Genomic DNA, 26,517 nt, shown 5'->3' with positions numbered 1-26,517 from the left:
CAATGTTATGTCCCATAATGCTCAGAGCCATTTCAACCATTTACCTGTTTCGGCTTATGTCAAAGCCATCTTCAGAATTATTGGCCCCCTATGTGTATCATCGTGGTATCACAAGAAAACCGAGGAACCGCCAGCACCAGCCATATGGAGCCAATAATTCTGTAGATGGCTTAGACATAAGCCTAAACCGGTTAATAAACAAATATTATTGCGATCTCGACTGTTCATTTTAACTTAAGCATAGTCCAGTTTGTCATTCAACGTAAAAATCGGGGTCGGCACTGTTTGCTCGTGTACGGACCAATGCTGTAAAAATGTTGAACATGTCGATAGTAAATCGATCTTTGACCTCTATTTCGATGCGATGTGGCTTAATCGATTGTCTCAAACGTAATCAGTGATTTGTTTATGTACTGTCATTGGAGTGGTAGTGTGTTTTCGTTGTGTGTGTGTGTGTGTGGGGAGGAGTCGGAAGTGAAAAAGAAGAATGGCTGCAGATACAAGTCGGGAGAAATATTATTTGGAGCTTTCACCGAATCCGATCCGTTTCGAAGCTGTGAGCAAAGTTACAAATGTATTTTTTGATGATTCCAATAAACAGGTGAGTGGAGTGCTTTTATCGAGGATTTACTTTTGGAAACCACTCAGCAGCGCTCCCATGTTAATTGAAACATTTGACGCAAATTCACAACCAAACTGTCGACTTCTAACCTATTCTATACCGGTATCGGTAGATTCAGTTAACCCGCTTTTGCAAAGTATTATTAAGAAATTGACGATTATCATAAATATAAATCTTATACCTGAGGAATCCTTTGTATTCAGTAATATTCAAAACGTCTAATCCATGTAACAAACTGAATGGGAAACGCTTGTATCCTTAATTGATGGCATTACCTGTTAATTTCAGTTTATATCCCTTAAATGTTTTAATTTTCTAAGACAAATTATCCTTTAGCCAAGAAATATTTACTTTGCTCAAGCACTATTCACTCATGTTCTTTATATTCCACTATGAACGAGAACTTTCAAAGATGTGTAACTAGTCAAATTATACATTAACAGCTACAGTCATATCACTGTATTATAACTATTTAGTTATATACTATTTGTGCATAGATAGGCTTCACTAAATATAACTCTTCCAGCTGCAGCTCACTACCTAATAGTGTTATGCATAAAAATATTTCTGTGTTTTGTTAAATGTTAATCTGATTGTCTGTTGGTGAGTAATAGGCACAATAACAGCCCCAATGTAGTCATGCACCCATCTAGATTATGGAGTTCTATTATTCAGTTTTGACAGTGTTGACTGGAATCTCTCTTTAAAATTCTGAAGGTGGCAGGGGTAACATATAGGAAGCGAAGGCTGTTTACAATTTGTACAGAAACCAAATGGCAGTTACAAGGGGCATGAAAGGGAATCAGTGGTTGGGAAAGGAGTGAGACAGCGTTGTAGCCTATCCCATAAGGTGTACAATCTGTATATTGAGCAAGCAGTAAAGGAAACAAAACAATAATTTTGAATAGGAATTAAAATCCATGGAGAAGAAATAAAAACTTTTGAGGTTTGCCGATAACACTGTAATTCTGTCAGAGACAGCAGAGGACCTGGAAGAGCAGTTGAACGGAACGGACAATGTCTTGCAAGGAGGATATAAGATGAACGTCAACAAAAGCAAACCGAGGATAATGGAATGTAGTCGAATTACATTATGTGATGCTGAGGGAATTAGGTTAGGAAATGAGACACTTAAAGTAGCAGATGAGTTTTGCTATTTGGGGAGCAAAATAACTGATGACAGTCGTAGTAGAGAGGATATAAAATGTAGAGTGGCAATGGCAGGGGAAGCTTTTCTGAAGAAGAGAAATTTGTTAACATTGAGTATAGATTTAAGTGTCAGGAAGTCGTTTAGCTGAAAGTATTTGTATGGAGTGTAGCTATGTATGGAAATGAAACATGGATGATAAATAGTTTGGACAAGAAGAGAATAGAAGCTTTCAAAATGTCGTGCTACAGAAGAATGCTGAAGATCAGATGGGTAGACCACGTAACTAATGAGGAGGCACTGAATAGAATCGGGGAGAAGAGGAGTTTGTGGCAAAACTTGACTAGAAGAAGGGATCGTTTGGTAGGACATGTTCAGAGGCATCAAGGGATCACCAATGTAGTATTCAAGGGCAGCGTGGAGTGTAAAAATCGTATAGGGAGACCAAGAGATGAATACACTAAGTAGATTCAGAAGGATGTAGGTTGCAGTAGGTACTGGGAGATGAAGCAACTTGCACAGGATAGAGTAGCACGGAGAGCTGCACCAAACCAGTCTCTGGACTGAAAACCACAACAACAACATTATTCAGTTTCAACATTTTGTTGACAGAGTGCAACAACTTTATTTAAATTCCTTAACACATTTATTAATGGGTGAGTTTGTGATTTTGACTTGTTTATAGTCATGGCAGGTGTTGCCACTCAATGTTTAATATTAAGATCAGGCACTGTCAGTGCAGTCTCAGGCCAGGCTTGAAAATGAACCTGTAAGGTTTGAAACTAGTTTCCTAATAAATGCTGGAACAGTTGACAGAACCATTAATTCAGACAGACAGTGCTGTCACCAGGACCATATTTGTATAGATGCCCATCAACCACTGAATTTTTCACATGGGGTTATTACTATCTGGGTGCATGATGGTATAACCAAGTGGGAAATCCAAGTTTATATTCTGAGGTTATATTCTAATTAGGGAGTAAAAGCAGTTCATCAAGTTACCAAGAAGATAGATAACAAAATGGTGTGTATCTGTAGCTAGACCTTGTATATGTAAGACCCTATATATTTAACCTGGTGTGTTGTTACCAGAGTCAATACTACAAAGATACTTGTATGTCCTACGAAAATGCAGCCACATCTTTAATTTGTGGCAGAGATGCTCAGGAGTAAGATTGCATCCCCTTCCTTCTGCAATGTTACTGCACAGGAGACTTTCCACTTCATCCCACAGATGCTCTGTGTATCGTGACAAGTGAGCTATACAGAAGACGCCAGTAAAGGAAAGTGTATTCCTTTCTATTGCTTGGAGAATATTTGCCATTTGGAAGCCATCCTTACCACCATCCAGCAACTGCAGTACTGTCCTCGCAATGCCACAAACAAGCAAATGTTTTACCACACAGACCTGCAACCTCCAGTTTAGTGTCAGAAATCCCCGAGTACTAAAGGAGCATCCTCATCTGCAACTATTGTATCTGCACAGCATACTAGAAAACCTTCAGCAAAACATAGGAAGTCTCCCTCATAACTCATAGAGGAAAATGGAAATTTGAGAAAAAATGCTCCTGAAAAGATTTCCTGCTTACCTCTGGCTAGTAAAAGTCAAGATCCTTGTCCAACAAACACAAAGCAATTAAGAAGACAAATGAAGAGAAACATTCTGCCCCTTCCCCAATTCTGAGATCCTCCTCAATGGCCACACCAAGCAGAAACATCACTTTGCCATCCTCCATATCACCAGCATGAGTTTCTAATTCACCCTCTACATTATAGACAGGTTGTTGACCTGGGGAGGAAACCCTTAATTCAGAAAGAAGTGTGGAAAGGATCATTCTGCTTTTGAGCTATATTGGCCATACGATACAAAACTATGCACTTGAAGCTGACAAAGTAATTGCCGCTAATGCAATAGATATATATCTTCCGTAAATATGTCATTCGGTGGAATGTACATGGCTTCAGAGCACACAGAGCAGAAATGCTCCTGCAGTTACATTCATAATCCCTAGCTGTTACATGTCCACAAGAAATGAAATTATACACCCAGGGGGCTAACAAATCTTTTGTGAGTGCAAGCATGACAATTGTTGGACACCAATCCAGTGCCATTTGTCCTACTTTCTGTGCTGCCATTTTACTTTGGTTTGGACCTCCATGGTTTTAAAATATTTTAGAGATTGTGAACAAAGGTCACCCACTACCTAATATGGTAGCCAGTCTATATGGCGGGTTTTAGGCACCCATGACCATTCAGGGATCACACTGTTGATGTCTGAGGTGTCACCCCCCCCCCCCCCCCCCACACACACACACAAATCCACTCCTTGCACATATTGAGGAGTAGGTACCTGTCCCTTTGGGGGCACTGAAAATCCAGGCGCTAGCCGTCACGCACCAGGTGGCCTTTTCTCTGCCTGGGTGGCACCTGTGGGGAGAGCCCTCATTTGGAGTGGGTGCCGTTGTGGCAGATATCTGGCATTGTCAAATGCCCAAAGTTATCCGCTGGTGGCTATGATGTTCTGGCAGTCTCTTTAGAAAGCACAATTTAGTGCCGATTGTTGTGACCCTAGGAACTTCCATGCTTGGCGACTCCATACAAGGAAAACAAAACTAAGTGACTTGTGGACAGTTATTCCCTTTAGGTAATGTTTTGCACCCAAACAGATGGAGGGTCCTTTCTCACTACTAAACCAATGTTTTTTTTTAATGGATAATACTGAAAGCGAATTTGATGAACTCTCTTCCCTTAGAAAATTGCGAATTGGTTCCATGTTAAATAATGCGATGAATCCTACCCAGTTATGGGTGTCACTGTCTGGTAAACAATTTGGTAGTGTACTAGTTACAGTCACAGCATGGTAAAAGGATTAATTTTCCCCTGCAACCTCTAATGCTACAAACAGATGAAATACATAAACACTTGATGACGTGAGGGATCTACTTTGTACATCATGTACACTGAGGCCTGCCAGATGACAACGTAGACATTTGCACATTCATCCACTTTTTTGAGGAAATTCGCTTCCGGAAAAGATCAGAATTCATTGCTACACCCACTGAATCTCACAAGAACCAACATTTGAAGCTGACTGCAGAATGATCCTACTGATCTCATTCGACATCAATTATGAAAGAGAATAAGAAGAAATCTCAGGAAAGATCTACTCTGGTGACCGCCCCACCCAGCCCTTCCCTCAGTGACGGATAGTGATTGTGGAGTGATTGTAACCTGTCTTCCTGGTCCCTTCACAGCTAGTCAGGACACCCTGAATGTACTGATCCAATAATACTGCAATGGATACGAGGTGCGGCTAGAAAAAAACTGGACTGATGCTGGAAAAAACATTTATTTACAATTATTTACAATTTCATGTTATCTCCTTCAATGTACTCTCCTCCTCGCCCTCTACACCGCTCCATACGAATTTTCCACTGTTCATAGCAATGCTGCAGATCATTTTCGGTAAGTCCATACATTACTTCCGTCGCTTTTTCTTTTACTGCTTCAACAGTCTCAAATCTAGTTCCTTTCAAAGCTGACTTGACTTTAGGGAAAAGAAAAAAGTCACAGGGGGCCAAATCAGGTGAGTAGGGTGGATGATCTAAGGTGGAAATGTTGTGTTTTGCCAAAAACGTCTTCACTGACAACGCACTGTGAGCTGGGGCATTGTCTTGGTGAAGGATCCATGACTTTTTTTCTCCACAGACCGTTCCGTTTTCTCCGTACTCGCTCACGTAGGGTAGCCAGGACGCTAATGTAGTAATGCTGATTCACTGTTTGTCCCTCTGGTACCCAATCAATGTGCACAATCCCTTTGATGTCAAAAAAAACAATCATCATTGCCTTGAATTTCGATTTTGACATTCGTGCTTTTTTTTGTCGTGGAGAACCAAGAGTTTTCCAATGCATCGATTGGCGTTTAGTTTCGGGATAGTAAGTAAAAAACCACGATTCATCGCAAGTAATAACATTTTGTAAGAAGGTGGGATCACTTTCAATGTTTTCCAGGATGTCAGAACAAATCATTCTTCGGCGTTCCTTCTGTTCAATTGTGAGACACTTTGGAACCATTTTTGAACACACTTTGCTCATGTTGAAACTTTCATGAAGAATCTGCCTAACACTTTTCTTGTCAGCTCCTGTTAACTCAGACACTGCTCTGATTGTTAAACGGCGATCTTGTCGAACAAGTTTACCGATTTTTTCAATGTTTGCATCAGTTTTTGCTGCCAGTGCGAGTGTCTTCACTGGTGTCTTCGCGGCCATCTTTAAATCGTTTAAACCACTCAAACACTTGTGTTCGCGATAAACAATCATCGCTGTACACTTGTTGTAACATTACAAACGTTTCACTTGCAGATTTTCCTAGTTTGAAACAAAATTTGATGTTAACACGCTGTTCTTTCTGTACACTCAACATTTTCCGACGCACAGACAAAACGTCAACTACTTAAAACAGACGCCACGGGCAGACTGAGTGCAGGAGGCAGATGAAACTCGAGCAGTAGGCGGAGCGAGAGTCACGTGACAGGCCACGCGACTTTCAGCCTTATTGCATTCGTTTTATTGTTTCACCAGTACTAGTCCAGTTTTTTTCTAGCCACACCTCGTATTACTGCCATGTGCCATAACTACAACAACAAGTTGTTGTTGCCCTCCAAGAAACGTGCATCACTGATGACAATTCCTCCACTCATTGTGATTTCTGTTCATTCTGTTGGAAGCATACTGTTGAGATCTGTACATTAGTTCACACAGTTGTCATCAGTGAGTGAATTCCACTCTGTACTGCAGAGGAACCAGTGTGATTGCAAATGACTCCAGCAGTCATCATTTGTAATGTTTATTTACCTCCAGGCAGAACACTTATTTACCTGGAGATGAACACCTTAATCCGACCACTCTCTCCCCTCTTTCTTCGAGTTGGGGATTTCTGTATGCATCACCACATATGGAGAAGTACTTCTTTGTCTCGTAGGAGCCTTGTGGTCGACAAGCTTCTTCCTGATCTTGATCTCTGTCCCTCAGTGACGGTACTCATGCCAACATCAGTGCTGACCATTTCGCCTTTTCAAGTTTCCCCTAATTATGTGGCTTTGTTACAATTTTCCATACACAATGATCTTTGTCATAGTAACAGCTTTCCAGTGATCCTGTCACTTCCTTCCAGTTGCACCAACGAGGTAGTGGAAGACATCTCCATTGTGATCACATGTGGCACTGTAACTGCTATTCCCCTTTCTATATCCTCCCTTGATCACTGGCCAGTACCGTGGCAGACCAAAGACATTGCAATAACCATTCAGGATCATCAAAGGGCCATGCATTTTCTGAGGTGGCATCCTTCACAGACCACCCTCCTCACCTGTAACTGGGTTCGAGCTAAGACTCGGTATCCAGTGAAACAGTAAAAAGTAATATTGTGAATGCTGCATCTCCTTCGTGGGAATTTATTCCTCCTCATCCCAGGCGTGAGCCAAGTTCCCCTGGGCACCAAAGATTAACAGCTCTTTCAGACCTCTACCTTCAGAGTGGTATTTGCACCTGTGGATCGGGTTTTGCAGAACCCCTTGCAACCTACGTTGCAACACTGTCAGCATGGTCTTCTTACCCAGCTGTCTTTGTAAGGCAAAAATGACAAGTTGAAGACATCTCTTTATCCTTCACACCCTGCTATACCAAATGATGTAATTAACCTTTCACTGATTAGGAACTGCTTCAGGCTCTTGTCTCAACATATGATACAGCCCCAGGGCCTATTTTACTCATCATCAGAAGGTCCAACATCTGAATGTTCATCAAAGACGCCTCCTCATCCCAGGCGTGAGCCAAGTTCCCCCGGGCACCAAAGATTAACAGCTCTTTCAGACCTCTACCTTCAGAGTGGTATTTGCTCCTGTGGATCGGGTTTTGCAGAACCCCTTGCAACCTACGTTGCAACACTGTCAGCATGGTCTTCTTACCCAGCTGTCTTTGTAAGGCAAAAATGACAAGTTGAAGACATCTCTTTATCCTTCACACCCTGCTATACCAAATGATGTAATTAACCTTTCACTGATTAGGAACTGCTTCAGGCTCTTGTCTCAACATATGATACAGCCCCAGGGCCTATTTTACTCATCATCAGAAGGTCCAACATCTGAATGTTCATCAAAGACGCCGTCTACCCAGGGTTTGCAACCATATTTGGCTAGAAGATGTTCTGCTTTTGGATTGGTGAGATAGTGTCATCATCCTGATCCTTAAGTGATGCAAAACCTTAATATCCATTGACAGCTGCCAATGAATTAACCTCTCCAACATGTTCTATAAATTGCATGAGAGGATGGTAACCCAACGATTATGCTGAGTTCTTGAATCACGTGGCCTTCTGTCACAGGGGGGATGAACCACAACCAACCATCTGGTTAGGTTGAAAACAGCAATCTGAAAGGATTTTTCTAAATGTCAACCCCTTATTGCAATCTTTTTATACCTATATAAGGCATATGACACTGCTTGTTGCCCTCACATTTTACGTACCCTCAATGACTGTAACATGTGAGTCTCTGTATGTACTTTAATTCATCGGATTTATATCCCAGTGGTGTTCTGGCTTACAGTTTTTACATCACCCAGCAGTGCCCCACTGGTCAAAGAGAATGGTGTCCCACAGGGCTCCATGCTGAGTGTTAAGCTCTTCCTCTTCACTGTCAATGTGCTAATGATCTCTGTCAGACTGCAGGTCATCCCCGCATTGTATGTCAACGGCTTCTGCATTTGGTATGTCTCCTAGTCTCTAGATTTGGCTGAACGCCAGCTCCAAGGTGCCATTGGAAGGGCCTTTGCTTGAACCTTTCTTATGGCTTCCAATTCTCTCCCGCAAAAAGGTGAGCCATGCATTTGTTGTGATATCATGGTCCACACTAACCTACAAATATAGCTACTTCAAACTTCCTGGCAGATTAAAACTGTGTGCCCGACCGAGACTCGAACTCGGGACCTTTGCCTTTCACGGGCAAGTGCTTTACCATCTGAGCTACCAAAGCACGACTCTCGCCCGGTCCTCACAGCTTTACTTCTGCCAGTATCTCGTCTCCTACCTTCCAAACTTTACAGAAGCTCTTCTGCGAACCTTGCAGAACTAGCACTCCTGAAAGAAAGGATACTGCGGAGACATGGCTTAGCCACAGCCTGGGGGATGTTTCCAGAATGAGATTTTCACTCTGCAGTGGAGTGTGCGCTGATATGAAACTTCCTGGCAGTTTAAAACTGTGTGCCCGACCGAGACTCGAGCTCGGGACCTTTGCCTTTCGCGGGCAAGTGCAAGTTGAATCAGTGATATGGGTGCATAATTCAGCAGATTACTTCTATTTCCTTTCTTGTGTGTTGGTGTGAACTGTGCAACCTTCCATTTCTAAGGTATGGATCTTTCATCAAGCAAGCAGTTATATATGACTGTAAAATATGAAACTGTTGCATCAGCATCTTTGAAAGGAACCTAATTAGTATATAATGTGGACTGGAAGACTTGTTTTTATCTGGTGACCTAAGTTACCTCACTACTCTGGGGCTATCTGATTCTAAGATACTTTTGTTATCAGAGGGTTCTTGACTTGAATTTTGCAATATTTACTGCTTCTTCTTTGGTGAAGGAATTTTGAAAAATATTGTTTAGTAACGCCACTTTAGTGACACAGTAATCAGTATTGTTATCCTTGCTATCACACAGTGAAGGTCTTTTATGTATGCTGCCACTGGTGCATGTTACATAAGACCAGAATCTATCTGGATTTTTTGCCAGATTTCAAGATAGAGATTCAGTATGGTAATCCACACTAAATTTCTAGCTTCTGGGAAATGTTGCCAGTCTCGGAGATTCTGTATTACATGAAATGTGGCATACTTTTTGTTGTTGTTTCTGCAACAGTCTCCTGACTTGGTTTGTATATTATGGTGGATCTAATTTTTATGAATTTTTCAATTGCCGGCTGTGATGGCCGAGTGGTTCTAGGCACTTCAATCCGGCCTACGTGACAGGTTCGAATCCTGCCTCGGGCATGGATGTGTGTGATGTCCTTAGGTTAGTTAGGTTTAAGTAGTTCTAAGTCCAAGGGGACTGATGACCTCACATGTTGAGTCCCATAGTGCTCAGAGCCATTTGAACCATTTTTGCAATTGCTGTCCGTACTATTTCTTTGAATCTAAGCCGCATCTATTCTACAATTTCATAATTAGTTTGGAAGGAATGAGGACAGCCTCTTGGGAAGCTGTCAAGCAGAATTTTTATGTGCTTTTTTAAATAGATATAATTTGTGTTTATTTTTGGTCAGTTCATGTGTTATGGCATTCAGTCTTGCTACAATCACCTCATGGCCACTAATCTCTGTATCCATCATAAGGCTCTATTTGCTCATGATTATTTGTTGCCAAGAGATTTAATGTGTTATCACAACCATTTATACTTTGTGTAGGTTCCTGAAGTGATTGCTCTAAATGATTTTAGGGAAATGCAGTTAGTATCAGTTCGGATGGTGTTTTACGCCTACCACCGATTTTAAATGTGTATTTTTATCAGCTGATGTCCAAAATGTTTTTAGCCTCCTCACTTTTCTATAACCAATCTCCTGGCTAGAAGGCAGTTTTTGAACTGTCTTTGCCCTTAATTGGGTTGGCAGAGGGTCGGATGTAGGTTTCTCTCCCAAAAGCAGGAAACCCCTTGTCTGGTCTGCCCTATGTACCTGCTTGACCCATACACTTTCTCTTCTTCTTAAATTCTTTCTCAGCTCTGGCATAAATATTGCTTCCAGTGTCTCAGTTTTACTAATGCTACACACTTTCATAATTTGATCAAATTTGTGGCAGACATTGCTAACTCCAGGTGAACAACATCTAGACCTAGGGACTGGTGACCTCACTGTACCTTATCCCCAAACCAACAAACCTACTGGCCCCATGCAGAGGTCATTTTTCCTCTTGGGGCTGCTTCACTTTCAAATAACTGCTCCGGCATCAGTTATTCAATCAACATTTCTGGACTTTCACATGCAGCTTGTGGACAGCATCTTTATGGCTCTGAGGATGACCATGGTGTGGCAAAGCTTTTTTGTTGTCTGCAAAGAGCATTTTAGGCATCACCTTTCAGAACAGTGCTAGCTTTTTTACTGTAGACTTTTGCACTTTGTTAGGCCAGCTCTTACATCCAACAATTGCATATATTGAGATTCTGAATCAGTCACATTTTGAGTTCCAGAGGGATGTCTGCACTAAATATGGCATCTATCATTTGAATGACCATGTATTAAATTATCTAGGGGGGGGGGGGGGGGGGGAATTTCATCTACCATGATTTTTTGTGTTCTTTCGATGAAATTTGATTGTACAAATTACAACATTATTTTGGAGAAACTTACAAGGTTTATGGCTCTCAAGATATAATACAAAGAGGAACTTTTCGCTTGATACTTACTGGATAGGAAACAAATGGGCACATTATTAAGTTCTAACTGTTTTTATGACAAGTCAAAAGGGTTCAATTTACATTTGCTAGTATAAATGACCTTCTATTGTATACTGACAAAGAAAAATTTGCTTTCCTTACTGATAATGCAAACATCATACTTGAGCCCTGTATGAATTTGTCAACAAAAAGAACAATAAATGAAAAAATTGGGAAACACATTTGTTGCTTCTCAGAAAATGTGTGAACTGAATGTTATAAATTGCAGAGAGGGCAAATTAATTAGAACTCGAATTGAGGATTGCATATTACAGATCTTCTCGAATGTTTAAATTCCCTACTATTTGCCCTACGTGTAATTGCTGATTTTGGTGATGAAAGCATTTTCTAGGATAAGACACTAGGAGTAAAAATAGCTTCCACTAGCCGCAGTTAAACTTCACTCTTCTGCAGAAAGGAAAAAAGTGCGTAACATAAAAATATTTGATCGGCTCCCATATGAATTAAAGTTGCTGGCAGATAATAAGTGCATTTGAAAAAAGTTGGAAATATTTATGCTTGACATGTACCTCAACTCCATAGGTTAATTTCTAAATATATATATGTTGTTGGGTTATGTTTATTAGATTTTAATTTAAATTAAGATTAAAGTGAAACTAAAGCTATTATAATTGTAAACAGCCAAGATGTAGCCAGGTTTCTACAGAGAAAATAGCACACTCCACATCATAGCAAGTTGCCGCAAATAATGAATCGTGGAACGTGTAAATAAGTGACTGACTATGCCAAGTATCTGCAGTTCATGTATATTGGAACTTTTGTAGGTATTTGCTGTAAGATCTGGAGGAGTAACTGGGGTGGTTGTGAAAGGTCCAACAGAGGAGACAACAACAAGTTTTCGAATGGAAGATAAAGGACCTGTTATTTCCATCAAATTCTCACCAAATCAGCAAGTTTTGGCTATACAACGCACAAAAACTTCAGTGGTAAGTGATCCTAAAGTACTAATCATAACTGCACAAAAGGCTTATGTGATTTCTTGAGGCTGTAGCAATAAAGGAGAGTGTTGCATAATAACGGCACATGGGTAATCCTTACAACACATCTCTGAAGCTCTGGCCATGCATGTGAATATGTTAAATGTGATTTATGAATTTCTTAACAGTTCTGAACAGTCATGTGAGAGCTGTTCATAACTAAATAGCTCTAAAGGCTAAATGAGGTAGTTTAGACTTCCTGTATTGTGTGTCGTGTCATATTTTGTAAATGTCACCTGTTCTATAGGAACTTTTATGTACCATTTTGTGCTTCTGTATGTGTTTCCATGAAGTGAGAATATCAATAAAAAGCATTCCTCAAGTGACATGAACACCAATAATATTTTGTAAATGACTCAAGATATTAAAACAAGATTTTTCTAGAAATGACAGTTTAGGAAGGATTATTTTGTCACAAAATCAATACTCATAATGTGTTTATTACAGAGATGGTAAACGAGCTTTGATGTTTGATAATTTGAACATCATGATTCTGTTATTGTATTCTAGAGGTCTTGTAAGTTGGTTCATTGATATAATACATATTGATATTTCATAATGAAACAAAATATTTAAAAATGTAGGGAATGTACTGAGACGGAAGTCTGGGACCTATGACTCACACAACTACATCTCCACTTTTGCGTGAATATGGCACCATAGTGTGTATTTTGTGTGAATGATTATGTTGATGTGTACTGATATCAGTATTTCTTTATTTGAAGGAATTCATCAACTTCCTGGGTGAAATGGACTCGGTGGAATATTCCCAAAGTTGTAAAGGAAAGAATACAACAATCTTAGGTTTTGTCTGGACCTATGTGAATGAAATAGTATTTGTGACTGATCATGGTGTGGAGCTGTTTCAGGTGATAATACAAAACTACAAAAAATCAAGAGAACAAAAAGATATCATATATATTTCATCAATTCTTTTACATTGTTGTTTTAAACTAATTTTAATTTTTTTTTAGGTTGTCCCAGAAAAGCATACATTGAAAGCCCTCAAATCGTACAGTCTCAGTGTTAACTGGTTTGTGTACTGCCCACAAAGTTGTCTTGTTCTACTCTCTTCTGGAACACTAGGGAATCAAGTACAACCTCTACATTTTAAGCAAGGCAGTATAAACAAACTCAACAAACTTGAGAGTGAGTAAACATGGAATTTAAATTTTTTTGTAAGTTTAAAGTGTTGTGACTCGCCGATCTTTCAAAGTGCCGCCGCGCAGTTACGTGCGTCCTCTACATGCGGCGCTGTCTGCCAGCCATGCAGCAGCTGCGCCACCTAAGTGGCCAGCCAGCCAGCGGCCACTAGACTTGGACTCAGTTATGATTTGACTGCTAAAGTGTACACACGTCTTACTCTGTTTACTTGATCTGTGACCTCCATGTATTGCGTCTTCCTTGAAATATATTTGTTCAACTTGAAGTTTTAACAATTGGGGACGAGATAGTGATTTTTCTTTTCCATCGTTGACCCACATGTTTCCATGGCTACTTTAGAGCAACTATTGCAAGGTCTCATATAACAGCAAACGCTCCTCACAAATGCGATTCGTGATTTCATCGCGCATCAAATGCGGGGTGTCTCTTGTCGTTGTCTCTTCCTACTTTTTCTCCTTACGACGAGACGGAGGAAGAATGGTCTGATTACGAAAAACGTCTTCGACAACACTTCTTGGCAATTCATGTCACGGTCAAACAAACATGTAAGTCTCTTTTCCTTTCATGGATTTCACCTCAAATGTATCGGTTGTTGTCGCAATTGGCTCCTTTGAAAGATCCTGCGTCTTTGTCCTTTGCTGAAATGTGCTCACTTCTGTCCGTCTATTTTCAAAAGCAAACGCATGTGGTAGCCTCTTGTGTTGCCTTTTATTGTTATCAAAAACAACTGAATCAATCCTATAACGCTTGGGCTGCTGAACTTCACGGCCTCAGTAGAGTGTGTCAATTTGTTACTGAAGTTCACAAAGAATCCTATGCCGATTCCACGGTACGGGATGCTATTATCCGATCGGCGCCCGACAAAGAAGTTAGGCAACATGCCCTTCAGTTGGCAAATTCAACTCTAGATGAAGTCCTATCCATCGCTCAGTCTTTTCAAATTTCCTGCGCCGCTGGAGTGCAAATAGAGATATGGGGCGACGTCGGGGAAATACAACCTCTGTGCGATGTTGACGAAGCGTGTGGCATGTCCCCGCCGGCCGACGTGGCTGCAGTACGCTCCCAAGTGCAGCCTCGGCCTAACCATAAACAAACCTCTAAGAAACTGCAGCAAAACCCACGGCAACTTCCCTCATGTCCGCGGTGTTTTACGAAACATTCACAAGAAGATTGTCCACAATGTTGGGCCGTGTGTCACAAATGCAAAAAAAAGGGTCATGTGTCATCCGTTTGCAAATCCGACCGCATACATGATGTTCATGAACATGACACTGATTCTGCTTCTGTGTTGTCTGTCAATTGTACTTCTTCCCTATCAGGGAAGTTATTCCTCACTGTCCAAATACTTGGTCGAGATGTTCGCATGCAGGTGGATACTGGTTCTGCTGCCACTATCATCAATTCTCAGACATATCATCAGTTGGGTTCTCCAATCCTGTCACCTGTCACTAGGTAATTACGGACTTAGAATAAACAGAAGATTTTTCTCTTGGGACAGTTTGATGCTGAGGTATCTTAAAAATCTATTGTTCGCACTGTTCCCACATTTGTGGTCGACCATAGTAACGTGGAGAATCTTTTTGGTTTGGATGCCTTTCACGTTTTTGGGTTCTCCATAGATGACTCTGTCAATATCTTCTCTGATGCTATTCCTTATGCTCACCTGAATTCCTTGTCGACGACATTTTTGTCCCTTTTTTTCTCCTGGGTCAGGCCGTGCAAGCTCATATCATGCTGAGACCCACTGCTCGGCCTAAGTTTTTTCGGGCTCTGCCCATTCCTGTGGCCCTTCGTGATCAGGTCAAATGGGAGCTGGATCGTCTCACTGCTTCAGGGGTCTTGCTTCCTGTCACTTCCAGTGAGTGGTCCTCTCCTGTCGTTGTCATTGCTAAGCCAAATGGTGATATTCGTCTCTGTGGCGATTTCAAAGCCACTGTAAATGCTCAATGCCTTATCGACACTTACCCTACGCCTCGACCTGTAGAATTGTTCACTAAACTTGCTGGAGGCCAGTATTTTTCTGAACTTGACCTGTCAGAAGCTTATCATCAACTTCCTCTTGACGCTGCTTCCCGGCAGTTTCTAGTCCTTAACATGCCTTTCGGCCTCTATCAATACCAATGATTGCCATTCGGGGTTGCCAGCACCCCTGCTCTCTTTCAGCGATTCATGGAACAATTATTGCTCACTGTCTCTGGGTGTATAAATTACCAGGATGACATTGTTGTCACTGGCTCCACCACTCACGAACATCTTCAAAATCTCTGCGCACTTTTTCATGTCTTACAGACTGCCGGTCTTAAGTGTAATCTTCAGAAATCAGAATTTTTTCAGGTATATATCACGTACTTGGGGTTTCAACTCTCTTGGGATGGTATTTGTCCGCTTCAGCAAACTGTCACTGCGATCGATTCCCTTACTCGCCCGACATGTGTTAAGGAACTGTAGGCCTTCTTGGGGAAAATAGCATACTATCACAAGTTTTTACCGTCTGCTGCTGTGGTGGCTTAGCCGTTGCATCGCCTGTTGCATAAAAACGTGCCTTTTCACTGGTCCGCGCCATGTGATGCGGCTTTCCAGAAATCGAAGACTATGCTGAAACAGGCCCCGTGCCTGGCTACTTATCGACCTGGCCAACATCTTATTCTTGCCACAGACGCCTCTCAATACGGGGTCGGTGCCATCCTTGCGCACCTTTTTTCTGATGGTTCTGAACAACCCATTGCTTATGCCTCCAAAACGCTCACGGATGCCCAACAAAAGTAGTATCAAATTGAAAAAGAAGCTTTGGCCATTATTTATTCTCTTCATAAGTTTGGTGTTTTTCTCTATGGATCCAAATTTCATCTTGTTACGGATCACAAACCACTTGTTTCCTTGTTTCATCCATCAACGTCACTTCCCGACAAGGCTGCACACCGCCTCCAGCGTTGGGCTCTTTACTTATCTCGTTTCAATTATGAGATTCATTTCCGGCCGACGGCTCAACATACGAATGCTGATGCACTGTCTCGCCTTCCCATGGGTTCTGATGTGGCATTTGATAGGGACGAACTTTTGTGTTTCCACTTGGATGTTGCCGAGCAGTGGGTTGTGGACGGGTTCCCCATCACTGGGGACCGGCTGGCGGCTGCTACGGGTTCTGACCCTACCCTCTCCCAGGTTTTACGCTGTATTAAGAAGGGTTGGCCAGATCGTCCGTCCGCTAAGACTTCCAATCCGTTACGGAACTTCTATGCTTTGCGTTACCACCTCACGGCTAGGGATGGTGTTATCCTCCTTTCACCGAATATGATTTGCTACATGTTGTTGTACCTGCGTCTTTGCGTGCTTTGGTCTTGCGCCTCCTTCACCAAGGACACTGGGGTGTCTCTCGCACAAAATCTCTGGCGCACTGTCATGTGTACTGACCCGGCATCGACTCTGAAATCGCACACATGGCCGCTGCCTGCGGCCCTTGTGCGTCACAGGCCGCCGCCCCAAAGTTATCTTTGTCACCGTGACCTTCGCCCGAGAAGCCCTGGGAGCATATTCATGCTGACTTCGTGGGACCTGTTTTAGGGACTTATTGGCTTCTCGTTATTGATGCCTACTCTAACTTTCCTTTCATTGTCCGTTGCATGTCGCCTACCACCACGGCAACCACCAAGGCTCTATCTCGCATTTTCTCTTTGGAAGGCCTTCCCTCTACTCTTGTTACAGATAATGGTCTGCAATTTGCCTCTTCCGATTTTGCGGATTTTTGTGCCCGTCTCGGCGTCATGCATGTCACGGCCCCTCCGTTCCATCCACAGTCAAACAGTGAGGCTGAACGACTGGACCGCACATTTAAGGCTCAGATGAGGAAACTCCTGACTTCTTCTGCTGATGATGCGCTTCTCCAATTTCTGGCTTCTTACCGTTTCACCCCCATGGGCAACCACAGCCCGGCTGAGCACTTACATGGCCGACAGCCCCGCACGCTGCTTCTGCGACCTTCCACCTCACGGCCGCGGGTGCCTTCGCTTGGCCAGTTCACCGCCGCCGACCCTGTCTGGGTACGGGGATATGGCAGGCGGCCAAAATGGAGTCCTGGCCACATCTTATGACACCATGACCAATGCCTGTATGAAATCCAGACGGATACGGGTGTTGCAATGCGTCATTCAGACCAGCTTCGGCCTTGTGTGCTGACAACGCCTGTTCCAGATGCTGCTACAACATCTTCGGCTCTACCTGACACTCGGGATACTGGAATCTCTCATTACTCACAACGCAGTCCTCTCACCATCTTATCGGTGCCAGTACAAGAACTGACGCCACCAAGGAGAGGTGCCCATGCAGGAACCAGATGACCATCATCTGTTGGAGAACTCTATTCGCCTCCTTCTCCTATGGACACGGACACATCGCCCATGTCTCCTATTGTAACAACCGGACTTGTCACAACGGGCAGATTGGTGCATGGGGCCCCAGCAGATTCGACCCCCACATCTTCTGTCTTCTCGACCCGTTATCATCGGGGACACTTCCGTGCATACGGGAAGCCTCCTCCTCGAGACTTTACGGCCAGTCAAACAACACCGATGGATGTTAGCAATCTACAGGCCACCTCCATCAAGACCTGTGCAAAAACTTCAAAGGGGGGAAAAGTGTTGTGACTTACCGATCTTTCAAAGTGCCGCCGCGCAGTTACGTGTGTCCTCTACATGCGGCGCTGTCTGACAGCCATGCAGCAGCAGTGCCACCTAAGCGGCCAGGCAGCCAGCGGCCGCTAGACTTGGACTCAGTTTTGATTTGATTGTTAAAGTGTACACACGTCTTACTCTGTTTACTTGATCTGTGACCTTCATGTATTGCATCTTCCTTGAAATATATTTGTTCAACTTGAAGTTTTAACATAAAGCTGAGCAATATTTGTAACTGGGTTTGGGTAGATAAGCTTTCCTGCAATTAAAAAAAAATAAAGATATAGGGGAGTGCAGTGTTTTTCTTCCCAATGGTGCATTCCTGGGACATGTGCTTAGCAAAGATAGTCTCATCCTTATTGATGCCTATGTCAAAGCCATTGTCAGTCTGCCAGCACCCAAGAAACTGAAGGAACTCAAGTCTGTCATGGGTAAGATCTCATATTATGCTTAGTTCATTCCCCGGCCCACATACATCTGCCATCCTCTTAAAAGGCTTTTATAGAACGGAGTAAAGTTTGTCTGGCCTGCTTTTCAATTTCTCATGCAGTGTTTGTGCTGTGATTTCTGCCTGGCTTCTTTTATATCAGATAAACCTTAAACTCCGGCCTGTGATGTGATCTGGTCTGGCTTTGTTGCAGTTGTGCCCCATGGGAACCCAGACAGCATCGAACAACCCATCGCATGCACTTTGGAGATGCTTTTTGCTGCACAGTGTAATTATTCAGAGATGGAAAAGGAGAAGCTAGCTGTTATTTTTGGAGTTAAAAGTTTCACGTTTTCTTGTACCGGGTCAGGGTTCTTCCTCATCACTGACCAAAATCCACTGGTTTCCTTATTTGGTCATTATTCCAAGCTGCCTGAGATGGCTGCCCATCAATAGCAGAAATGGATTCCCTTTCTCAGTAGCTGTTGCTGTGACATTCGTTACCACTTCACCACTCAGCATGCCAATGACAATGCACTACTGCCCCTACGTGTGGGGTCCGATATGAAGTTTGATCAGGAGGAGGCTCTCGTGTATGTGTTTGATGACGTCTTGCAGCAAGCCCTGTCGGAGTTTCTGTTGACGGTACAAGAGGTCTCATCCGACATGGCCACTAACCCCATTTTCTGGAAAATCCTTTCACTTGTCTAGTTTGGTTAGTCCGAGCACATGTCTTTGGATACTGATCTGGCAGGGTGTATATATTTTTCTCCTGTGTTATCAACTCACTATTGTCCAGATGATCCTCATTCTTGCCATGGACGAGCAATGCTGTTGAGTTGTTGTAGCTGTTGCATTGCGGCCTCACAAAGTCCAGTTGCTGCATGCATCGCACTGGGGAATGACTCTTATGAAGACATTGGTGCCATATTACGTCTACTGGCCGGTGATCAGGCATGACATTGAACATCTGGTGCAGGCTTACAGGGCCTGTGGATGTAACCAGGATGCACCACTGTGCCATTTCTCCTTGGCCGGCCCTGTAGCACCCTTGGGACAGGATGCATGTCAGTCTCGCAGGTCTGTGTTTGAGTGGCCTGTGGTTGTTGGTGGTCAGTGGATTACCACATTTGCTGTATGCAGCCAAGCTGTCCTCCACATCATTGACTACCACTGTTTGTGCGTTGTCAGTTATTTTTTCCATTTGTAATGGTAGGTAATTTGTGTCACAGGGATTTGAAAGCTTTTGTCTTTGCAGTGATATCTGGCCTCTTGACTGCTGCCTTGTTTCATTTGGCTTATTACTCAGAAGTGGAGCTCTTCGCGTGTACATTTAAGACCCAAATGAAGAAGTCTGTCTCTGCCTCTTTCCGCAGTGATGCATTCTCGAGTTTTTTGGTCACATACCAGATGATGCTGGTTGATGGATGCAGTCTAGCAGAATGTTTTTATGGGCACCAGCGGTGGGGTCTCCTGGATTTGTCGCACCCTGCAGTGTAGTACACTGCGTTTTCCTCTCAGCTGTACCGTTTGCAGCTGATCCTTTGTGCTGGCAGTGGGATGGCTGCTGGATCTTGTGGTGGGCCATAAAGATCAGCAGTTTATTATGGTAGATGTAGGTAGGGAGCTGATGACCCATCATATAAATCAGTTGCACCCATGTCCTGTTGCACCATCGCTGCCGTGGTCTTCTGGTTAGCCGGGTGGCAGGGTTGGTCATGACATTCTTCCAGGGGCAGGCTCCCACTTGCAGTGGCGCATCCTCCCATTGCCACCCGCGGCGCACCCTCCATTGTTCTGATGCCTGCAGCCTCAGGCACCAGTGAGGGGTTCTCATGTCTGTGGCTACCAGTGTGAAGCTTATGGATTTTGATCCACTTCTCCCCCTTTGCCTCCCCTTCCCCCTTGCTGATGGAGGTGGCCTCATCTCCACTGCTGCCAGTTGCCCCCCCCCCCCTCCCCCCATTTCCTCAGCCTACTTGCCTTTTTGCCCTAGCCAGCAGTGGTTGGTCTTCTCTGCTTCTGCTGCAGTGGTCACCACCAAATTCAGGCCATTTTCGGGGAGAGAGGAAGTTAGTATCCCCATAATGGACATTGTGATGAAGGCAGATGAGCTGGCATCTGTAGCTCAGTGAAATAACGCAGAAACCTGCCATAGGGGGTGCACATGATACATAGTATGGACAGACCCTCTGACAGAAGTGTTTATGTGCATTCAATAACAAATTGGTGGTCCTGTGCTCCGGGGCTTATGTTGAGTTCAACTACTGTGGATCTCCCTTTGTGCTTCATCCTGAGTGTTGTTACCAAGTGCTCAGTTGTCAGCTGCCCATGCCAGCTACATGCTGAGCTTATCCCCATGTACGCCCCTATTTGGTTTCAGATTTTCTGCTTCCCATAGACTGACTTGCATGGTGAGTTTTCATTTCTTTTCAGGAGCTTCTGTTCCTTGGTCATCATCAAGCCATCGTTGGCTTGTGCAGTAACTGCGCCAACAGTTTAGTGCAGTGTAGTGGCACTGTAACATCTGTGCAGACTCTAAAAAGGGGAGTATGAATAGGGGGTGTACATTATAGCAAGAGACCAAAGTTTGACTGCAGTAAATTGTTTCAAAACAATGTACACCAATGAGCCAAAACATTATGATCACTTGCTTAATATTGCAGTGGTCCAGCTGTGCAATAGAATACAGCATTGATTCTGTGTGGAATGGATTACCGTATTTACTCAAATCTAAGCTGCACTTTTTTTCTGGTTTTTGTAATCCAAAAAACCGCCTGCGGCTTAGAATCGAGTGCAAAGTAAGTGGAAGTTCTGAAAAATGTTAGTAGGTGCCGCCACAACTAACTTCTGCCGTTGAATATATGTAGCGCTACACAGGCATGCTTTGCAGGCACAAAGATAAATACTGGCGCCAAAACCTCTGCGTCAGTAAATAAATTAAAAAAAAAAAAAGGTGGAAAATGAGCTTTTTTCTCCACCCCGAGTTTCGACCACTGCATTTTCTTACATTATCCAACAAAGTAAATATAAATTCCGTATTGTTCATCTTTGAATGTAGCAGCATTTCAATGCACTACGAAAATCCGACTGGCAAGACTGTTTGGGATGTTTGTCAATATGGCCAACTCTACGTTCTGAATTTTTTCCTACCTGTGAGAAGAGATGGTTGCTAATAGGAACTTTTATGTATTGTGAATCACATGCAGTATTCTCTTCACCATAAGAATAATACGAATATAAACATTTTACCATGTGTATTCTTTCGTGTTTGCTGCTATCTCATTTAAATCCTGTCTGCCTAATAAACTACGAAACTAGAGTGAGACAACAGCAAACGCGGAAGAATATACATATCATGTTTATATTCATATCATTCTTATGCCTAATAGTGATACAGTCAGAAAAGAAGCACGGCAATTGACTAGATTTTTAAATCTAAGATGACTCTAATTTCTGTGCAGCATGTAATGTACTAAAGAGGCGTCTGGAAAGGTTTTCAAACGAAGAAAATTTTTCGTTAAACTCTTGTTCAGAACATTTTCTATCATACGCAGTCTATTATTTGGTTCTTGTTGACCATTATCAAAGAAAGCAGCAGTGTAAGTAACAACAAATAGCAGTCTCTTGCCAGTGTCCCGCTAATGAGACGATTCCTCTTTTTTTTTAATTGTAAGCGGCTGAAGCGTGCACAGAAGCAACCCCTTCCGCGAGCGGCAACAGGCCATAAACACTCATTATCAGAATGCGACAAACAATGCATAACACAGTATAGTAATGCATTTTCAGCTTAGAGTGACGTAAACACCTATAACAAAGAGAACGGCACTTATCAGATCAAAGAAAAATAAGCAATGAATTCAAACCAGACGAAGCACATGAAAAAGGAAGGGTACCCTTATAAATATGGATGGAGCGCCTGACACATAGCAATGGCTACCTGGTAAAGCTTAACTGCTAACCAAACTACTGTAGCTGTATCGTCATTCATTCGACCTAAATTCTGTCTCATATTACAATGGACCAACTTTGTTTCGATTTGGAGGTGCGGCCTAAAACTTTTCTCTCTCCTTGAATTTCGAGTCTCAAATTTCAGGTGCGGCTTAGATTTGGGAAATTTTTTTTCCCTGATTTCGAGTCTCATTTTTTAGGTGCGGCTTAGATTCGAGTGCGGCTTAGATTCGAGTAAATACGGTACCAGTTCTTGATAGGTTTTTGATGGTACGTGGCAGCACGTTTGTATGTACAGGTCATGAAATTCCTGTAAATTATGGGCCAGTGATTTATGGCTGTGGAGCTGTCACTCGATAGCATTCCGGATGTGTTCCATTGGGCTCAGATAATTCAAATTTGATGCTGAAAACATCAACGTCAGTTTGCTATCATGTCCATAAACTTTCTCTTGCATGATTCCTGCCTTGTGACACGCACAGTTATCCTGCTGAAAGATGCCAACACCATCAGGCCAAACACCAGGGATGAAGGGGGTCCACAATAATGTTCACATAGTCTGCATCAGTCATGGTGCCTTTAATTAGTAGCACAGATCCTACGGAAGGAATGCTCCCCATAGCCTTACACTGCCTCCATCGAGCTAACTGTCCATATTTTAAGCAGCCGTTTGCACTGATGATGGCATGTCTGAATATGACCATTGAGCTGGTGCAACAAGAAACATCTGACCATTCAGAACATTTCCATTGATCCACAGTCCACTCTTGATGATTCTGTACCCACTGTAACCATAATTGATTATTCTGTTGGATCAACATGGGATCAAATAGGGGCCATCTGCTGTGATGACCCATGTTCAGCAGTGTACAGTGAACAGAATGTGTGAAACACTTGTGCCTGCACCAGCATTGTGCTCTGTCATCAGATTGCCACCTGTACTGCTTCACACAGCAGACAAGCTTCTGACTTCCATGTTTTGTGATGAAATGTGAACATATAAAACCTTGTCAGCTACTCAGGGTTGCAACATCCTTCAACCACTTTCCATAGGTGCTCATGACAGTAGCATGCAGCATGCAAACAGCCAGCCAGCTGTATCATTTGTGAGATGTTTGTTGCTGGGTGCCAGTCCATAAGTCAAAGTCAGTTATGCCAGTGGATTTTCCCATTTGCAGCCTGTATTGCAATTAGAATAATTCCCCTATTCATCTCTGTTCTGATATGATTTCTCAGTTTTTCATGGCTGATCATCTAGAAGCACATCATTTATCATCTCTGCTTCGCTTACATACTTTCCTTTTTGTGTCCTGTGTCCACTACGCCGCCAGGTAGCATTCAGCCTCTTGGTCGCTAATCATCATAATGTTGCGGCTCATCAGTGTAGGTTGCAGTAGTTATTCAGAGATTAGAAAGGCTTGTAGGGAATAGACTAGGTTGTAAAATTGCATCAAACCAGTGTTCGGACTGAAGGCTACAACACACATTGCATATTAAATGATACTTAAGTATTTGAAATTAGTGTGCTAATGAATAAAACCTGTACTATTATGTTGTTACACTCACTGTTGACAAGAATTGGAGCTAATTTGGTTGTACTGTTCTTTTTATGTGCACTACAGTTGAGCTTCCTGTAATTCCAAAACCACCGAAATTATGCCTTTTGGCAAGGGATGTAATTTTGGCTGTGTTGTATGGACAACCAAGTATTGTTGTTCTTCGTCATCAACCTAGGGGCGTTGGCTCTCCTGGCGCTGAAGTGGTTGTGTACACCATTCAAAAGTAAGAAAAAACTCAAACTACCAAATTTCAGAGACTTCTAAAGCAAATAGGCAGAATAAAATTTAATGAAATCTGAATTACCCATTTTATTGGCACCATAATTTTTTTCTGAACTTGTGTCTGAGTTTTTGTTATAAATATCTGTCAGTGCTAGTATTGTGTAATATTTTCTCTTTTGTTTGAATAAAAAATTGTGATTGCTGGAGTTTCATGAGTTCTTTGCCAGACTCTTTAAAATTTTCAAAATTGCAGCATTACCAGAGATTCCATAAGCTACGAGTTAAATTAATTTCTAAGATGACTTGACATAAGTTGCATATAAATTGTGATAAACTTGTAGGAAGAAAGTTGCATTTGTAATAATTTAGAAAGTTGTGCTCTGGGTGGAAAACAGCAAATAATTTTGTAATTTTTCTATGTTCTTGCAGGATGCTGATGGCAAAAAAGACTCACATTCTGCGATTGGATATGAGTGGGCGTTTTGCAATTAACGTTGTTGATAATTTGATTGTTGTTCATCATCAGGCATCAAAGGTAACTAGTAGACAACAATTTTTCACATCAACACCTTTGTAAAGGGACAAAAAGTCAGTTTAAATTTAAATTAGAGTTTAAAAAAGTTTCTGTAGGATATTAGCTATTGTAGACTGAAGGAGAAAAATATGTAGGAAACTAAGACTAAGTTTTATTCAACCACTGGAGATTACACAAAGTAGTACAGACATTGACAAATTTCTTTCACTTATTGCAGTTATTATATTTCCTTCTTGGGTCTACTTTTGACCTATGCCATAATTGGAGAGAAATTGTCCTGTCTATATAGACATGCTGTTTTTTTTCTTTGACACAATGACTCTATATTACTGTCACTTCGGTAAGTAAACAAACATAATTTATCATTGTAGAGGAATCATCTTGTAAATGCTGTGATGTACAATCATTCTAAATTTCACTGTTTATAGTAAATGTTTTCATAAATAATAAATTCATTTTTCAATAATCCTTGATTTTTACTCCCTCAATTTGAAACTGCTGCCACACATCGCTATTCTCTCATTGATCCATCACAGTTTTAACATTGCTGCCTGTGCTATACTTGAACCCCAAGAGTCTAGTTCTTATGATCAGCCAATCTGTCAGATGTGCTGGTCTGTTATCTTATGGTTACTTCAGTTGCAACTACAGAACTAGTGATTTAGATGTGTAATGAAATCAATTTATGGATGAACAAGGAAATTGTGTGTTATTTCTGTACAATTGTGAAAAAGAACCTTTTTCACCATAATTCTGATCACTACAAGTTGGCAGAAGTTAGAAATCTTCATCTGGAGTGCTGCATATGACACTTTTTCCCCTCAGTGGTTGTTTTTAGTTTTAAATATATTATGTGCAGTCTGAAAGTACTCGCCTTCTTCAAATGTCACCCAGGTAAGCTAAAAGATTGCACACCCCTGATGTAGGAGGAGGCGAGTAATGAGGCCTCACTGTTCTATAATAACAGAACTATAAAGTTACTGTGACAGTGCCAGCAGCTGTATAGCAGATTAAAACTAAGTTAACCTTTGAGAAATGGAAGTAAAAAGAAGAATTCAATTAATTAAAAGAAAGTATCTCATCAAGAAATTTTTTGGTCTGCATCATATTATGCAATGAAATTAAATTTCCTCATAGATTAAAACTATGTACCAGACTTGGACTCTTAATGCAAAGTGGTAGACCTACTGGTAGAACTGAAGCTGTGAAGACAGGTTAAGAGTTGTATGGATAACTCAGCTGGTAACAGCACTTCCTTTGAGAGGCAGTGAACACTTAGAGTCCAGAACTTTCATACAGTTTTAATTTGCCAGGAAGTTTCATAAATGTGCAGACTCCACTGCAGTGTGAGAGATTAATTGGGAATTTTGCTTCCAATTCAGTCTTGTGTCCACAAATGCAATGGAACAAAACTGCGCTACTCAACAGAAAAAGATTTTGCAGGAGCCATTAGATAGTGAGCATTAAGTGGAGGTTGTGAACAATGGTATTCTCTTTCTGTGACAGTAGAAAGCAAACAGAAATGGTGGGGTTGTCATAGAATGGGAGACAATAAACATAAAGGTTCAGAGAATCCCACTGCATTTAACTGGCTAATTTTCTTTGGTGATAATGTCTGGAGAACTGGTGGATATTAAACCCTAATTTTCCTTCTGGAGAACTGGTCTGGTGTTTTCTTTTTTCACTTTCTTTTTCAGTTTTACATATATTTTTGTAACATTTTCTAAAAATGTAATATTTATC

General features: G+C 42.0%; 1 protein-coding gene across 2 annotated transcripts in view; it reads left to right on the top strand.

Moving 5' to 3' along the window:
- The first annotated feature begins 397 nt into the window (after positions 1 to 397).
- Positions 398 to 26,517, top strand: part of LOC126229561 (regulator of MON1-CCZ1 complex-like) — an 89,994-nt gene continuing 63,874 nt past the window's right edge. The window contains exons 1-6 of one of the 2 annotated variants that reach the window (XM_049942328.1): positions 398 to 601; positions 12,037 to 12,198; positions 12,975 to 13,118; positions 13,224 to 13,398; positions 24,081 to 24,240; positions 24,669 to 24,774. In XM_049942328.1, coding sequence (XP_049798285.1) covers positions 488 to 601; positions 12,037 to 12,198; positions 12,975 to 13,118; positions 13,224 to 13,398; positions 24,081 to 24,240; positions 24,669 to 24,774 — 861 coding nt within the window. In that variant the 5' untranslated portion in view covers positions 398 to 487. Of the gene's footprint in view, positions 602 to 9,453; positions 9,581 to 12,036; positions 12,199 to 12,974; positions 13,119 to 13,223; positions 13,399 to 24,080; positions 24,241 to 24,668; positions 24,775 to 26,517 lie in introns of those variants that run through there. The other variant, XM_049942329.1, reaches the window with a different exon arrangement.

Source organism: Schistocerca nitens, unplaced genomic scaffold (assembly GCF_023898315.1).
Source record: "Schistocerca nitens isolate TAMUIC-IGC-003100 unplaced genomic scaffold, iqSchNite1.1 HiC_scaffold_375, whole genome shotgun sequence".
Taxonomy (NCBI): domain Eukaryota; kingdom Metazoa; phylum Arthropoda; class Insecta; order Orthoptera; family Acrididae; genus Schistocerca; species Schistocerca nitens.
Note: the sequence above shows the minus strand (reverse complement) of the source record. Positions and strands in the feature narration are given on the sequence as shown.